At 45.6% G+C, this 12,373-nt stretch overlaps 1 protein-coding gene and 1 long non-coding RNA gene across 2 annotated transcripts in view; one reads left to right on the plus strand and one right to left on the minus strand.

Moving 5' to 3' along the window:
* The window catches only part of DAG1 (dystroglycan 1), a 126,651-nt gene extending 119,706 nt beyond the window's left edge, over positions 1–6,945 (plus strand). The window contains exon 3 of the mRNA XM_030206056.1: positions 4,242–6,945. Within this exon, the coding sequence (XP_030061916.1) occupies positions 4,242–6,635 (2,394 nt within the window). The 3' untranslated portion in view covers positions 6,636–6,945. The remainder of the gene's footprint in view (positions 1–4,241) is intronic.
* Positions 409–9,905, minus strand: LOC115472025. Its single transcript, XR_003942454.1, has 4 exons — positions 8,112–9,905; positions 7,091–7,098; positions 2,793–2,794; positions 409–421 (listed from the first exon to the last, which is right to left on the minus strand). It is a non-coding gene; the product is annotated as an uncharacterized LOC115472025 (long non-coding RNA).
* Between the last annotated feature and the right edge of the window lie 2,468 nt (positions 9,906–12,373).

The raw sequence follows: 12,373 nt of genomic DNA on the forward strand, positions 1-12,373 counted from the left end.
ATTTCTGTCGGCAGCTCACATTGCAGGTCAGAGCAACGTGCAAGCCGATTATCTAAGCAGGCATCAGATCGATCCAGCGGAGTGGGAACTTGCAGACGAAGTGTTCCTGCAGATATGTGCCAAGTGGGGCAAGCCCGTGATGGATCTAATGGCGACAAGCACCAATGCCAAAGTCCCGTGCTTCTTCAGCAGACGGAGAGATCCTCGCGCGGCGGGGTTGGATGCCTTGGCTCAACCCTGGCCTCCGTTCCTACTGTATGTGTTCCCTCCGTGGCCCTTGATAGGGCGAGTGCTCCTGCGGATTCGGCTGCATCCAGGAGAAGTGGTTCTCTTCGCCCCGGATTGGCCCAGGAGGCCTTGGTATGCGGACCTCCAACAGATGCTCATAGAGGATCCCCTTCAGTTACCTCTGGTTCCCAACCTGTTGTCACAGGGTCCGGTGACCATGGAGGACGCCGGCCGATTTGGTCTTATGGCCTGGCGATTGAGAGGGCGCAATTGAGAGGCAGAGGTTATTCCAATACAGTAATTACCACTCTCCTGCAAGCCTGCAAGTGTTCCACTTCCGTGGCTTATGCCAGGATTTGGCGCCAGTTTGAAGTCTGGTGTGCTTCCAGAGAGATCACACCCCTGCGGGCTCCTGTCTCGCTGATTCTGGACTTTTTGCAGGATGGTGTACAAAAAGGCTTGGCCTATAATTCCCTGCTGGTGCAAGTGGCAGCGTTGGCCTCCCTGCGTGGCAAGGTTGAAGGCGTGTCTTTAGCTGCTCATCCGGATGTGGCACGGTTTCTTAGAGGGGTGCTTTGGCTCCATCCTCCCGTGCGTGCACCTTGTCCAGCTTGGAACCTGGGGCTAGTGCTGAAGATCCTTCAGGGTGCTCCCTTTGAACTGCTTCGGCGTGCTTCAGAGAAAGATTTGACACTGAAGGCCGTCTTGTTAGTGGCCATTACTTCGGCGAGACAGGTGTCAGAGCTCCAGGCGCTGTCCTGTAGAGACCCTTTTCTGCAGTTTTCAGAGTCCGGGGTCACGGTTCGGACCGTGCCTTCCTTCTTGCCTAAGGTGGTTTCAGCGTTTCACCTAAACCAACCTATTTTCTTGCCCTCCTTTGTTGAGGAGGAGTTTCTAGAATCTTTTGGGCAAAATGCACCTGCTGGACGTGCGCAGGACTCTGCTGCAGTATCTGCGAGTTACTAACTCTGTCAGGACCTCTGATCATCTGTTTGTTTTGCTTTCAGGTCCTCGCAGAGGGTCTCCAGAGTCTAAAGCCACTGTTGCCCGCTGGCTTAAAGAATCTATCTTTTCAGCTTATTTGCTTGCCGGCCGGCCTCCGCCTGATGCCTTTAAGGCGTATTCCACTAGAGGAATTTCCTCTTCTTGGGCTGAAACTGGAGCACTCTCTCTTCAAGAGATTTGTAGTGCAGCAACATGGACTTCTAAGCTCTCTTTTGCCCGACATTACAGGCTGGATGTGGCTGCCAGGAGGGACGTGCATTTTGGAGCGCAAGTGCTGGTGCGTGGTGTGGCTTGTTCCCACCCTATCTAGGGATTGCTTTGATACATCCCATCTGTAATGGCTGCATCTGCTTGATGACAAGGAAGGGAAAATTAGGTTCTTACTGTGATAATTTTCTTTCCTTTAGTCATAGCAGATGCAGCCATGATCCCTCCCTGTCTGATGCTATCTGCTGTAAATCTATTTCAGGTTCTGTTCGTGTTTCCTGGAGATTCCGTCCTTGGGAGAAAGTCGGAAAACAGTCTTCAGGATTCTTGTTCAATTAAAGGAGGATGATTTAATTCCCTCCAGTTTCTTGTTTTGGAGGATGAGTTTATTCCCTCCGGGAGGATGAGTTTATTCCCTCCAGTTATGTCTCAGTGGAGGATGAGTTTATGCCCTCCGGGAGGATGTTTCATTCCCTCCATTCTGAGTTAATGCCCTTCGTTGTAGGGCCATCGTTTGCTGTGAGGAAAGCTCATGTTATTCACATTGAGGTTTGCCATACTGCTTTGGAAGCTTCAAATACTGAAGAGAGGCAGTGGAGCAAGCTGGTATGAGGCACTGAAAAAAGTGTGCTATCTCCCTCTGCTGGTTGATGGACACAACCCATCTGTAATGGCTGCATCTGCTATGACTAAAGGAAAGAAAATTATCACGGTAAGAACCTAATTTTCCCTTACTGGCAGTAGACAAAAAAGATATAATAAAAAAAAAAGACTTCAGCTAGTTCAAAATACCACTTTAAAATTAATAACAAATGCCAAGCAACATAATCACTTTACACCACTATTAAAAAGTAAACACTGCTTACCTACATCAGGTAGGATACCGTTTATGTATTATGTACAATACACTCGCATTAGGTTTTCTTTTATTCTTTTTATGTAACTTAATTCTCTGTTAACCTGTACAATCTTTACATTCTTCCCAACATTTGCTAGCAGTGCCCTCTTATCAACTGTCTTGGATCTACTTTGTAAATTTCCAGTATATTAGGACCTACATTGTGGATCTCCTTGCCACGTAATATGACTAGAGCCATCTTATCAAAAATGTATTTATTACATTTGTATCCCAAATTTTCCTGCATAGCAGTAGGCTCAATGTGGCTTACAGTTTCCGGAGAGGAGAGTACCAACTCCAGGAATATATACAGAGTGGAAAATAGAGTAACAGTAGGTGCAAGGAAGCTGAAAGGGTTCCGGAAAAGAGAATACAACTCTGGGACGAATATATAGTAGCATACTAGAGAGAAGTAATCCCAGTGAGGCTGATAAGTCTCCAGGGATGGGACTACAGCTTCTAGTGAGCAATACAGAGTAGGATAAGGGTAGAAGTACACTTAATTATAACTGGAGTGGTAAAATTCGTACAGTTTGAAGTAATAGGATTATGTGGAAGGGGTATTGTTCATTTCTTAGATCGAAAGATGGGATGCATTGTTCATGAATTAATTCGGTTCTGCTGGGTAGGCTTTCTGGAAGAGGTGAGTCTTGAGGTCTTTTTGAAAATTTAGATGGGTGTTCATAGTTCTTATGTTTCTAGGTAAAGCGTTCCAGAGCTGGGTGCAAATGTAGGAAAAGCTGGATGCATATGTTGATTTGTAGTTTAGTCCTTTACAGTTTGGGTAATGCAGGTTTAGAAACGTTCTTGATGATTCGATGATGTTTCTAGTTGGTAAGTTGATAAGTTCGGTCATGTAGGTTGGGGCCTGACCATGGATTATTTTGTGGACCAGAGTGCAAATTTTGAAGGCTATTCATTCCTTGACTGGTAGCCAGTGCAGTATTTTGCATAGGGGTTTAGCACTTTCGAATCTTGTCTTTCAGAAAATGAGTCTAGCTGCCGTGTTCTGCGCGATCTGCAGTTTCCTTAAGATCTGTTCTTTGCGTCCCGCATATACGGCGTTACAGTAGTCAACATGTGATAGTACCATTGTTTGAATTATGTTACGGAAAGTTTCCCTTGGGAAGAATTGTTTGATCCATTTGAGTTTCCACATTGCATGGAACATTTTCGTCGTGATGGCAGAGGCTTGGCTCTCGAAGTCAAGGTTAAAAAGCTACTAGTTTAAAACATTTTTTTGATTGTGGTTTATTTACATAAAGACCCCTGATGCAGGGAATGATGCTGGTTTCCCATAAAGTAAACAAAACGTTTACTCTTTCATAAACCTTGCTATTAAATTTTTCCTTTCTTTTACATGTTTTATTATAATCCACACTGCTGAGATGGTACTTATCGTTCAGCAGTATATCAAAATTTGAAACTTATTGCTGTACATGTTAAATGATGTGTCAGGTATTATTGCCTATTCCATATTGACTGGCAGTTAATGAGCACCATTGCTTGGCTATTTGGAATACTGAACATTCTATGGCTGCACGATATTCTTAAGGGGTGAGTCACAAAGAACTACTTTTTCTGTCTACATCCGTTGGTTGACGGACACAACCCACTGGTTCTTGACTGGTCTTTTAAGACTGAAGGAAAGAAAATTATCAAGTAAGACATATTTTTTCCATATTACTTCATTTGCCACATGTCTAAAAGAACTGGTGTAAGTATGGCCTACTTATTAAAGAAGTGTCATTATATGACAGTGTACTTTTATATAATTGATACTTGCTAGATAAGTAAAGTGAAATTAAAATGTAATATTGAGAAGAAACTTCGCCAATGTTAACTCTGTAATAAAAGAAAAAAGTAACTGTTTTAAGGATCTTTTTTTATGTATTTATTTTAGATGTCTGAAGCTGGGAAGGAGACTTTGCCATCTTGGTTGCACTGGGAACTAGAGTCTCATACTTTGGAAGGTCTTCCACTTGACACAGACAAGGGAGTTCACTACATTTCATTGACTGCAATGCATCTGGCATCCAATGGATCTTATGTACCACAGGCCACGGATGTCTTCTCTGTTGAGGTTCATCCAGAAGATTACAATGAGCCACAATCCATGCGAGCATCTGTACATGAAACAGATGAGATAATACCATTCACCTGTGGTGCAGATGAGCCAGTAACTATTCTGACTGTAATTCTGGATGCTGACTTAACTAAAATGACACCAAAGGAGAGACTTGAGCTTTTAAACAGAATGAGAAAATTCTCTGAAGTAGAACTGCATCACATGAAACTAGTTCCAGTTGTAAATAATAAACTTTTTGACATGTCTGCCTTCATGGCTGGCCCAGGAAATGCCAAGAAAGTTGTAGAAAATGGAGCCTTACTATCGTGGAAGCTTGGGTGCTCTTTGGATCAGAATAGTGTTCCTAATATTAGCATTGTGGAAACACCAGCTAAAGAAGGTACAATGTCTGCCCAACTTGGATATCCAGTTGTTGGCTGGCATATTGCTAACAAGAAACCTAACATTCCAAAGAGGATACGAAGGCAGATTAATGCAACACCTACTCCAGTGACTGTTATTGGTCCACCTACAACTGCCACCCAGGAACCACCAGTCAGAATTATTCCTACACCCACTTCACCAGCTGTTTCTTCTCCAACAGAAACAACTGCTCCTCCAGCCAGAGAACCTATACCATTACCTGGAAAATCTACAGTTACTATTAGACCCAGAGGCCCTATTGTTCAAACTCCAACTCTGGGGCCAAGTCAACCAACCAAAATGGAACCGACCAGTACCGTGTCAGACCAGATTCACCCAACAATATCTAGACCTAGTTATATAGAGCCTACTGCTACAATAACACCACCCACTACAAAGAGATCCAGAGTAACTACTATGAAACCTATTACACCATCAACTACGGATTTTACAACACGACGACCTACCAGAAAACCCAAAACTCCTAAACCCAAACCCCATGCTACTACCAAAGCACCTACAACAAAGATAGAAACCACATCCCCCTTAATCCATGTACGCAGCACCACTGGTGGAGTTCCCTACGCACATGAACCTAACACTGGCCCAAAACTCAAAAACCACATTGACCGGGTTGTTGCTTGGGTAGGTACTTATTTTGAGCTTAAAATTCCATCTGATACTTTCTTTGATAAGGAAGATGGGACTACTGATAAATTGAAACTATCTCTGAAGCTGAAGGACCAGCCAAATCTGGAAGAAAAATCTTGGGTACAGTTCAATAGTACTAGTCAGCTTATGTATGGCATACCAGATCACAGTCATGTAAAGAGACATGAATGTTTCCTGTATGCTACAGACAAAGGCGGCCTGTATACTGTGGATGCTTTTGAAATCCATGTGGGTGAACTGCCACATGCAAATGAGACTGTTGTTAAATTCAAGGCTAAATTCCATGGTGATCATAGTACAGTGATCAATGACATAAATAAAAAAATTCAGTTAGTCAAGAAATTAGCTGTTGCTTTTGGGGACAGAAATAGCAGCACCATTACTCTGCAGAACATTAGCAGTGGCTCTATTATAGTGGACTGGACAAACAATACTCTTCCTTTGCAGCCCTGTCCAAAAGAACAGATAGAAGCCATGAGTAAAAAAATTGCAGATGACCATGGTTATCCACACAATTTCTTTATCAAAACTATGGAGCCAGAATTCAAGCCCATAAATATTTCTGTGATTGGCACAGGCAGCTGTAGGTACATTCAGTTTGTTCCAGTACGCAAAGGTGAGAGTATAACTTCAGTAGCAACTCCAACTCTGGCTGCAGATAAAGATCCACAGAAGAGTAGTGAGGATGATGTATACCTACATACAGTAATTCCTGCAGTGGTAGTGGCAGCCATTCTACTCCTTGCTGGAATCCTAGCTATGATATGTTACCGCAAGAAAAGAAAAGGCAAGCTCACCATTGAGGATCAGGCAACATTTATCAAGAAGGGAGTGCCTATTATTTTTGCAGATGAATTAGATGACTCCAAGCCACCACCTTCCTCAAGCATGCCATTGATCCTTCAGGAAGAGAAGGCTCCTCTTCCACCACCTGAGTATCCAAACCAAAATATGCCAGAAACTGCCCCATTGAATCAAGATACCATAGGAGAATATACCCCACTGAGGGATGAAGACCCCAATGCACCTCCATATCAGCCTCCCCCACCTTTCACAGCACCTATGGATGGAAAAGGCTCCCGCCCAAAGAACATGACCCCATATAGATCACCACCTCCTTATGTTCCACCTTAAAAATAAATCTTTCTAAATTTTTTTTTTGACAGGGGGAGGAAACAGGGGCCTCTAAATTCCACACCATTGTTCTCTGCAGAGATTAGTAGCCTGCAAATCCTGGTAATCAGGAAGCCCAGTTTGAGATGCCACAAGTGAGAAGAAAATAAAACACGGTCCCGAACCAAAATTGATGAATTCTTTTAAACCTCCATCTTTTTCTCTACTTCAGATGCTTGTGAAATTTCTTGGATAACTATTTACGGTACAGTCTCGATTATCTGACCTTCACTAATCCGACCATGCAGCATATCTGACAGATTCCTCCTCTCCCCCCCCCCCCCCCCCCCCCCCGCCCCGGTGATATCATCGTCTCTCTCCGTTTTCCGGCATAGCACAGAGGGAAGTTTTGCACCTGAGACAACTTGTTTCAGAATTGGGTCCCTGCTTTTACAGCAAAACAGCACCGTTATGACCCAGTACCCTGCTTTACAGCCTTTGTTTATGCATTGTTGGGGGTTACCATTGTTTTCCATATTCTACGTGGACAAGCAGGCTTATATAGGTTCTCACAAGTGGGTGATGCTGACCCATGTCGTCCGGTCTGAGACTTATGAAAAGCATAAGTATTGCTTTGTGGAGTGCAAGACATGCTCTACCGCGAGAATGCAGTCTCCTTGATTCTCTTGTACCGCGGTGAGGAGAGGGTGTGGGGGTTTTTTTCACCTCTTCTCACATTGCTCGGTCCAAAAGAGTTTTTTTTGTTCCTTTTTGGCAATTTTTTTTTTTTTTGTGCTTTGTGTTCCCAGTTGTGGAACCCCCTTTTGTTTTTCCCTTATTTTTAGTTTATTTTGGCCAGTTTTAATTTTTCTTTCTATTTTGTTCTGTTGCTTTTAGGCCTTGACTTTGGCTGGGTTTTTTCCCGTCATTTTTTGCATGCCTTGCCCCTTGTCCATGAAGGTTCCCAGTGGCTTTAAGGTGCTGTACCTGGTGCAATCAGATAATCTTTGGGAACGATGCCCAGTTTTGGTGTGTTTTGGGCCTGACCATAGCCTCACTAGCTGTGTTCTGACTTTGCATGAAGGTTTCTAGAGAGGCTCAACAAGAGAGGATTTCTGGAGCCAAGTCCGGTTCCTCAACATTGGCATCGAGGTCAGAGGCATTGGCATTGATACCGACTGTCGCACCGGGAGTTTCGGTAAGCATGGCTGCTGCTAGACCCTTAGACACTGAGAGCAGTGAAGCATTGAGTGGGTCTCCACCTGCCTCGAGGTCTCTTGCTGTGCAGGACCCCCGAGGCAGTGTGTGGATTCAACGTCATCCTCGTTGGCAGTGAGGAGCCTCAATGACACGCTTCAGATGAAGACCAAGAAGCATCGTCATCTATCTGTCTTGATGCATGATGTTGGGAGCTCTGGGGCGCCGAAGGATTCAGCACCCAAGAAGCATCGACACCAGGAAGACCGCTTCCCCTCCATACAGGAGGTGCCGTTGCACCTGTTCCTGTATCAACCCCTGCAGCTCTGCAACCTGCGCCTGAACAGGCACCCCAGCTTTTCCGGTGTCTGCCCTCAATGAGCACATCTGGGCCTTGCTCCCTGAGCTGCTGGATGGCCTAATGCAATGGTGTGCATTGGGGGTGCTTGTGCATACCCTGCCTACTGACCCTCAGCAACAATAGCGCATGCAGCTCCAGTGTAAAGTGCCACCCAAGCCAGTACTCCCTCGATGTTGATGAAGGAAGCTTTGCTGGAGTTGAGGCGGGAACTGACTTCTCGATGCTGTTCTTGGAGATATGGTTCCTCCACATCAGGAGGTACTGTCTTGACACTGAAGGGAAGCGCTCATGGGATTCAGAGGAGGATCTAAGGTACTTTTCCTCAGATGAGGCCTTTGGAATTCCCTTTGAACCCTCCCCTCCACTTCAAAGGAAAGGTCTCCTCCAGAGAGCCTTTCATTTTATTGTTTTATTAAGGAAATGGTTGATGCCATTTCATTTCCTTTGGAAGTGGAGGGCGAGCCCAGGGCCAAGATGCTCATGTTCCTGGACTACAAGTCTCCTCCTGGGGAGGCTGTGACTGTCTCTCTTCATGAGGTACTCCAGGAAGTCTTCATAGGAACTGGTTATTCCCTCTGTCAGTCCCAGTCATACCCAAGAAGATTGATACATGTGCCAGATCTAGAGTACACCTGGTTTTGACAAGCCTTGGTTGTCTCACAGTCTAGTAGCGCTATAGAAATGTTTAATAATAATAATAATAATAATAATAGTAGTAGTAGTAGTTCCATGGTGGTGAAGTCTGCTCTCTAAAGAGCCAGGAGTTCCAGGGACTATGATTAGGTGCCAACAGGTAGAGAGGCTAGAACCCTGGATTCTTTTGGGAGGAAGATGTATCAGGCTTCAGTGCTTATCTACCGAATTCAATCGTACCAGCTCTTCACAAGCGTCTACTTGCGAAACTCGGCGCACAAGTTGTCGTAGCAGGCTAAGTTACTTCGCCAGTTGGTCAAGCAGCAGAAGGCATGTTGAAAGTTCTTGGCCAGGGGCACTTACAACTCTTTTGATGTGGTATCTGGGATCTTTGCCCAGAGTATAGCGATGTGCAGACTCATGATTGTGTGTTTCTGACTTGGGAACATTTTGTTTAGCAGAGGTTGGTGAATGCCCCTTTTTGGAGAGAAGGTTGATGAGGTCAAAAAACATACTGATACCATCTCTTTTGTCTGTCCCACTGGCGCCTTCTGCATTCTGTTACTATAGATTGTATTCTCTTGTTACTATGTAAGCCGCATTGAACCTGCGATGAGCGGGAAAGTGCGGGGTACAAATGTAATAAATAATAAGCCAAGGAGGAGTTCCTATTACTGTCAGACGTGGGTACACCCCTTCGGCTCACGAGCCTGCTCAGGGCTGAACCCAAGCGCCCTTCACGACAACAGCGTACACCAAAGGCCCTTGCTGCTCCCCAGGCAAAGCAAGGGATGAATTTTTGACTGGCTCCAGCTGAGCTTAGCCACAGTAAAAGTGTCTGTCACGATGACGTGACGGTCAGGGAGAGGCTGAAATTTTTCCGCGAAAGGTGGCCCCTTATAACCCCTGACCTTGGGTACTTCAAATAGTCTGTCTTGGATACGCACTCAATTGGTATCTAAAACCTCCAGATTGCCCACTGAGAGCTCATTCGTTCAGCTCTCAGCACGGGCAGGTACTAACAGAGAAACTCTCAGCCCTTCTGAAGGCCCATGCGATTGAATTGGTTCCACCAGGGGAGGAAGGGCAGGGATTCTATTCCAGGTTCTTCCTTGTGCAAAATTAAACAGGTGGGGGGGATGCATCCCATCCCAGACCTAAGGGCCCTGAGCAAATTCCTAGTCTGAGAAAAGTTTAAGATGGTTGGGCACCCTTCTCCCACTGAATCAGAAAAACAATTGGCTATGCTCTCTGGATTTAAAGGATGCATATACTCACACCCTCAGTACTTCCAGCCCACCGAAAGTATCTTCGATTTCAGCTGAGAACACATCGCTACCAGCACCACATGTTGCCTTTTGACCTTGAGTGAGCTCCCAGGGGTCTAGTGGTAATTGCAAAATCGCTGCGCATACTAGGAGTCCATGTGTTCCCGTATCTCGACGATCGGTTGGTAAAGAGCACCTCTTTGGATGGTGCTCAGGAGTCCATGCGGATCACTATTCGGATGCTCAAACTACTAGGGTTTGTTTTAAGCTACCCCAAGTCCCATCTTTGTCCTGTCCAGCGATTTGGAGTTCATAGGAGCCCTTCTTGATACACAAAGTTTGAGCCTACTTTCTGGAGACGTGAGCGAACACTCTTGTCGCACTCGCTTCCAAAGTTAGAGCCTCTCAGCAGGTCACAGCTCGGCAGATGTTGAGATTATTGGGCCACATAGCTTCTACATTGTATATATATTACACCCATGACACGTCTTCACATGAGATCAGCTCAAATGACCCTGGCTTCTATGTGGTAGCAAGCTACGGGGAGCCTGGAAGATGTCATTCAAGTGTCCCCAGAGCTTGTATGCTCCCTTCAGTGGTGGACTGTTCAATCCAGTTTGACTCAGACTTCATTCCTAATTCCTCTGCCACAAAAAGTGCTGGATGCATCTTTCCTAGGGTGGGGGTGGGAGGGGCTCATGTAGATGGGCTTCACACCCAAGGTGTTTGGTCCACCCAGGAAATGAATCTTCATATCAATCTCCTAGAGCTCCGGGCGATCTGGAACGCTACAAAAACTTCTAGAGATTGGCTGTCTCATCAAATTGTACTTGTACAAACAATCAGGTTGCAATGTATTACACCAACAAGCAGGGTGGCACTGAATTATGCCCTCTGTGTCAGGAGACCGTCCGGATATTGCATTGGGCTCGCCAACATGGCATGTTCCTTCTAGCCACTTATCATGCCCTGGCCGACAGACTGAGCAGGATAATGCAACCACATGAGTGGTCTCTCAATATGGGCATAGCCCGCAAGATCTTCCGAGCTTGGGGCATCCCCTCGGATCTTGTTGCCACTCAGGTAAACCACAAGGTCCCTCAGTTTTGTTCCAGGCTTCAGGCCCATGGCAGACTAGTGTCAGATGCTTTCCTCCTCAGTTGGAGGACAGGTCTTCTGTATGCATATCCTCCAGTACCTCTAGAGTGGAAGACTTTGTTGAAACTCAAGCAAGACTGCAGAACCATGATTGTGATTGTCCTGTACTGGCCATGGCAGATATGGTTCCCTCTACTTCTGGAGTTATCCTCCAAAGAACTGTGGAGATTGGAGTGTTTTCTGACCCTCTATCATGCAGAATGAGCAGTCTCTTCTACATCCCAACCTCCAGTCTCTGGCTTTCACAGCTTGGATGTTGAGAGCCTAGAATTTGCTTCCTTGAGTCTTTAGGGGGGGGGGGTGTCTCTCAGGTTTTGCTGACTTCCAGGAAAGACTCCACTAAGAGGTGTTATTCTTTCAAATAGCTGAGGTTTGCCATCTGGTGTGAGAGCAAGGCCCTAAATCCCCTTACTTGCCCTACACAGACTCTGCAAGGGTTCACCTTAATGCAGTTAGACTATCAACGTATAGAAGGTACGTGCATCTTTAGACAGCCTGTAGTTTGAGTCATGAGAGGTTTGCTTTTGTCACAGCCCCCTGTCAAACCTCTACCAGTGTTGTGGGATCTGAACATCTTTCTCACCCAGCTAATGAAAGCTCCTTTTGAGCCACTGAATTCCTGCAATCTGAAGTACTTTTCTTGGTGGTGGTTACTTCAGTTCATAGAGTCAGCGAGCTTCAGGCCTTAGTGATGGGTGCACCTTATGCTAAGTTTCATCACAACAGAGTAATCCTCTGCATTCACCCTAAGTTCCTGTCAAAGGTGGTGTTGGAATTCCATCTGAACAAGTTGATTGTCTTGCCCAACATTCTTTCCCCGACCTGATGCCCATCCTGGCAAAAGCAGCTTTTGCACACCTTTGATTGCAGGAGAGCATTGGCCTACTTCATGGAGCGGACCAGGCCCCACAGACGCCCAACTTTTTATTTCTTTTGATCCCAACAGGATGGGGGTCACCATCGGGGCTGGCGGATTGCATTTCCTTCGCTTATGCCTAGTCTGGGCTGACCTTAGAGAGTCGTGCCACAGCTCATAATGTTAGAGCTTTGGCTGCTTTGGTAGCCCACTTTTCAGCCTCTATTGAAGAAATTTGTAAGGCTGTGATGTGGTCTTTAGTCCACACATTCACATCACACTACTG

Source organism: Microcaecilia unicolor, chromosome 6 (genome assembly GCF_901765095.1).
Source record: "Microcaecilia unicolor chromosome 6, aMicUni1.1, whole genome shotgun sequence".
Taxonomy (NCBI): domain Eukaryota; kingdom Metazoa; phylum Chordata; class Amphibia; order Gymnophiona; family Siphonopidae; genus Microcaecilia; species Microcaecilia unicolor.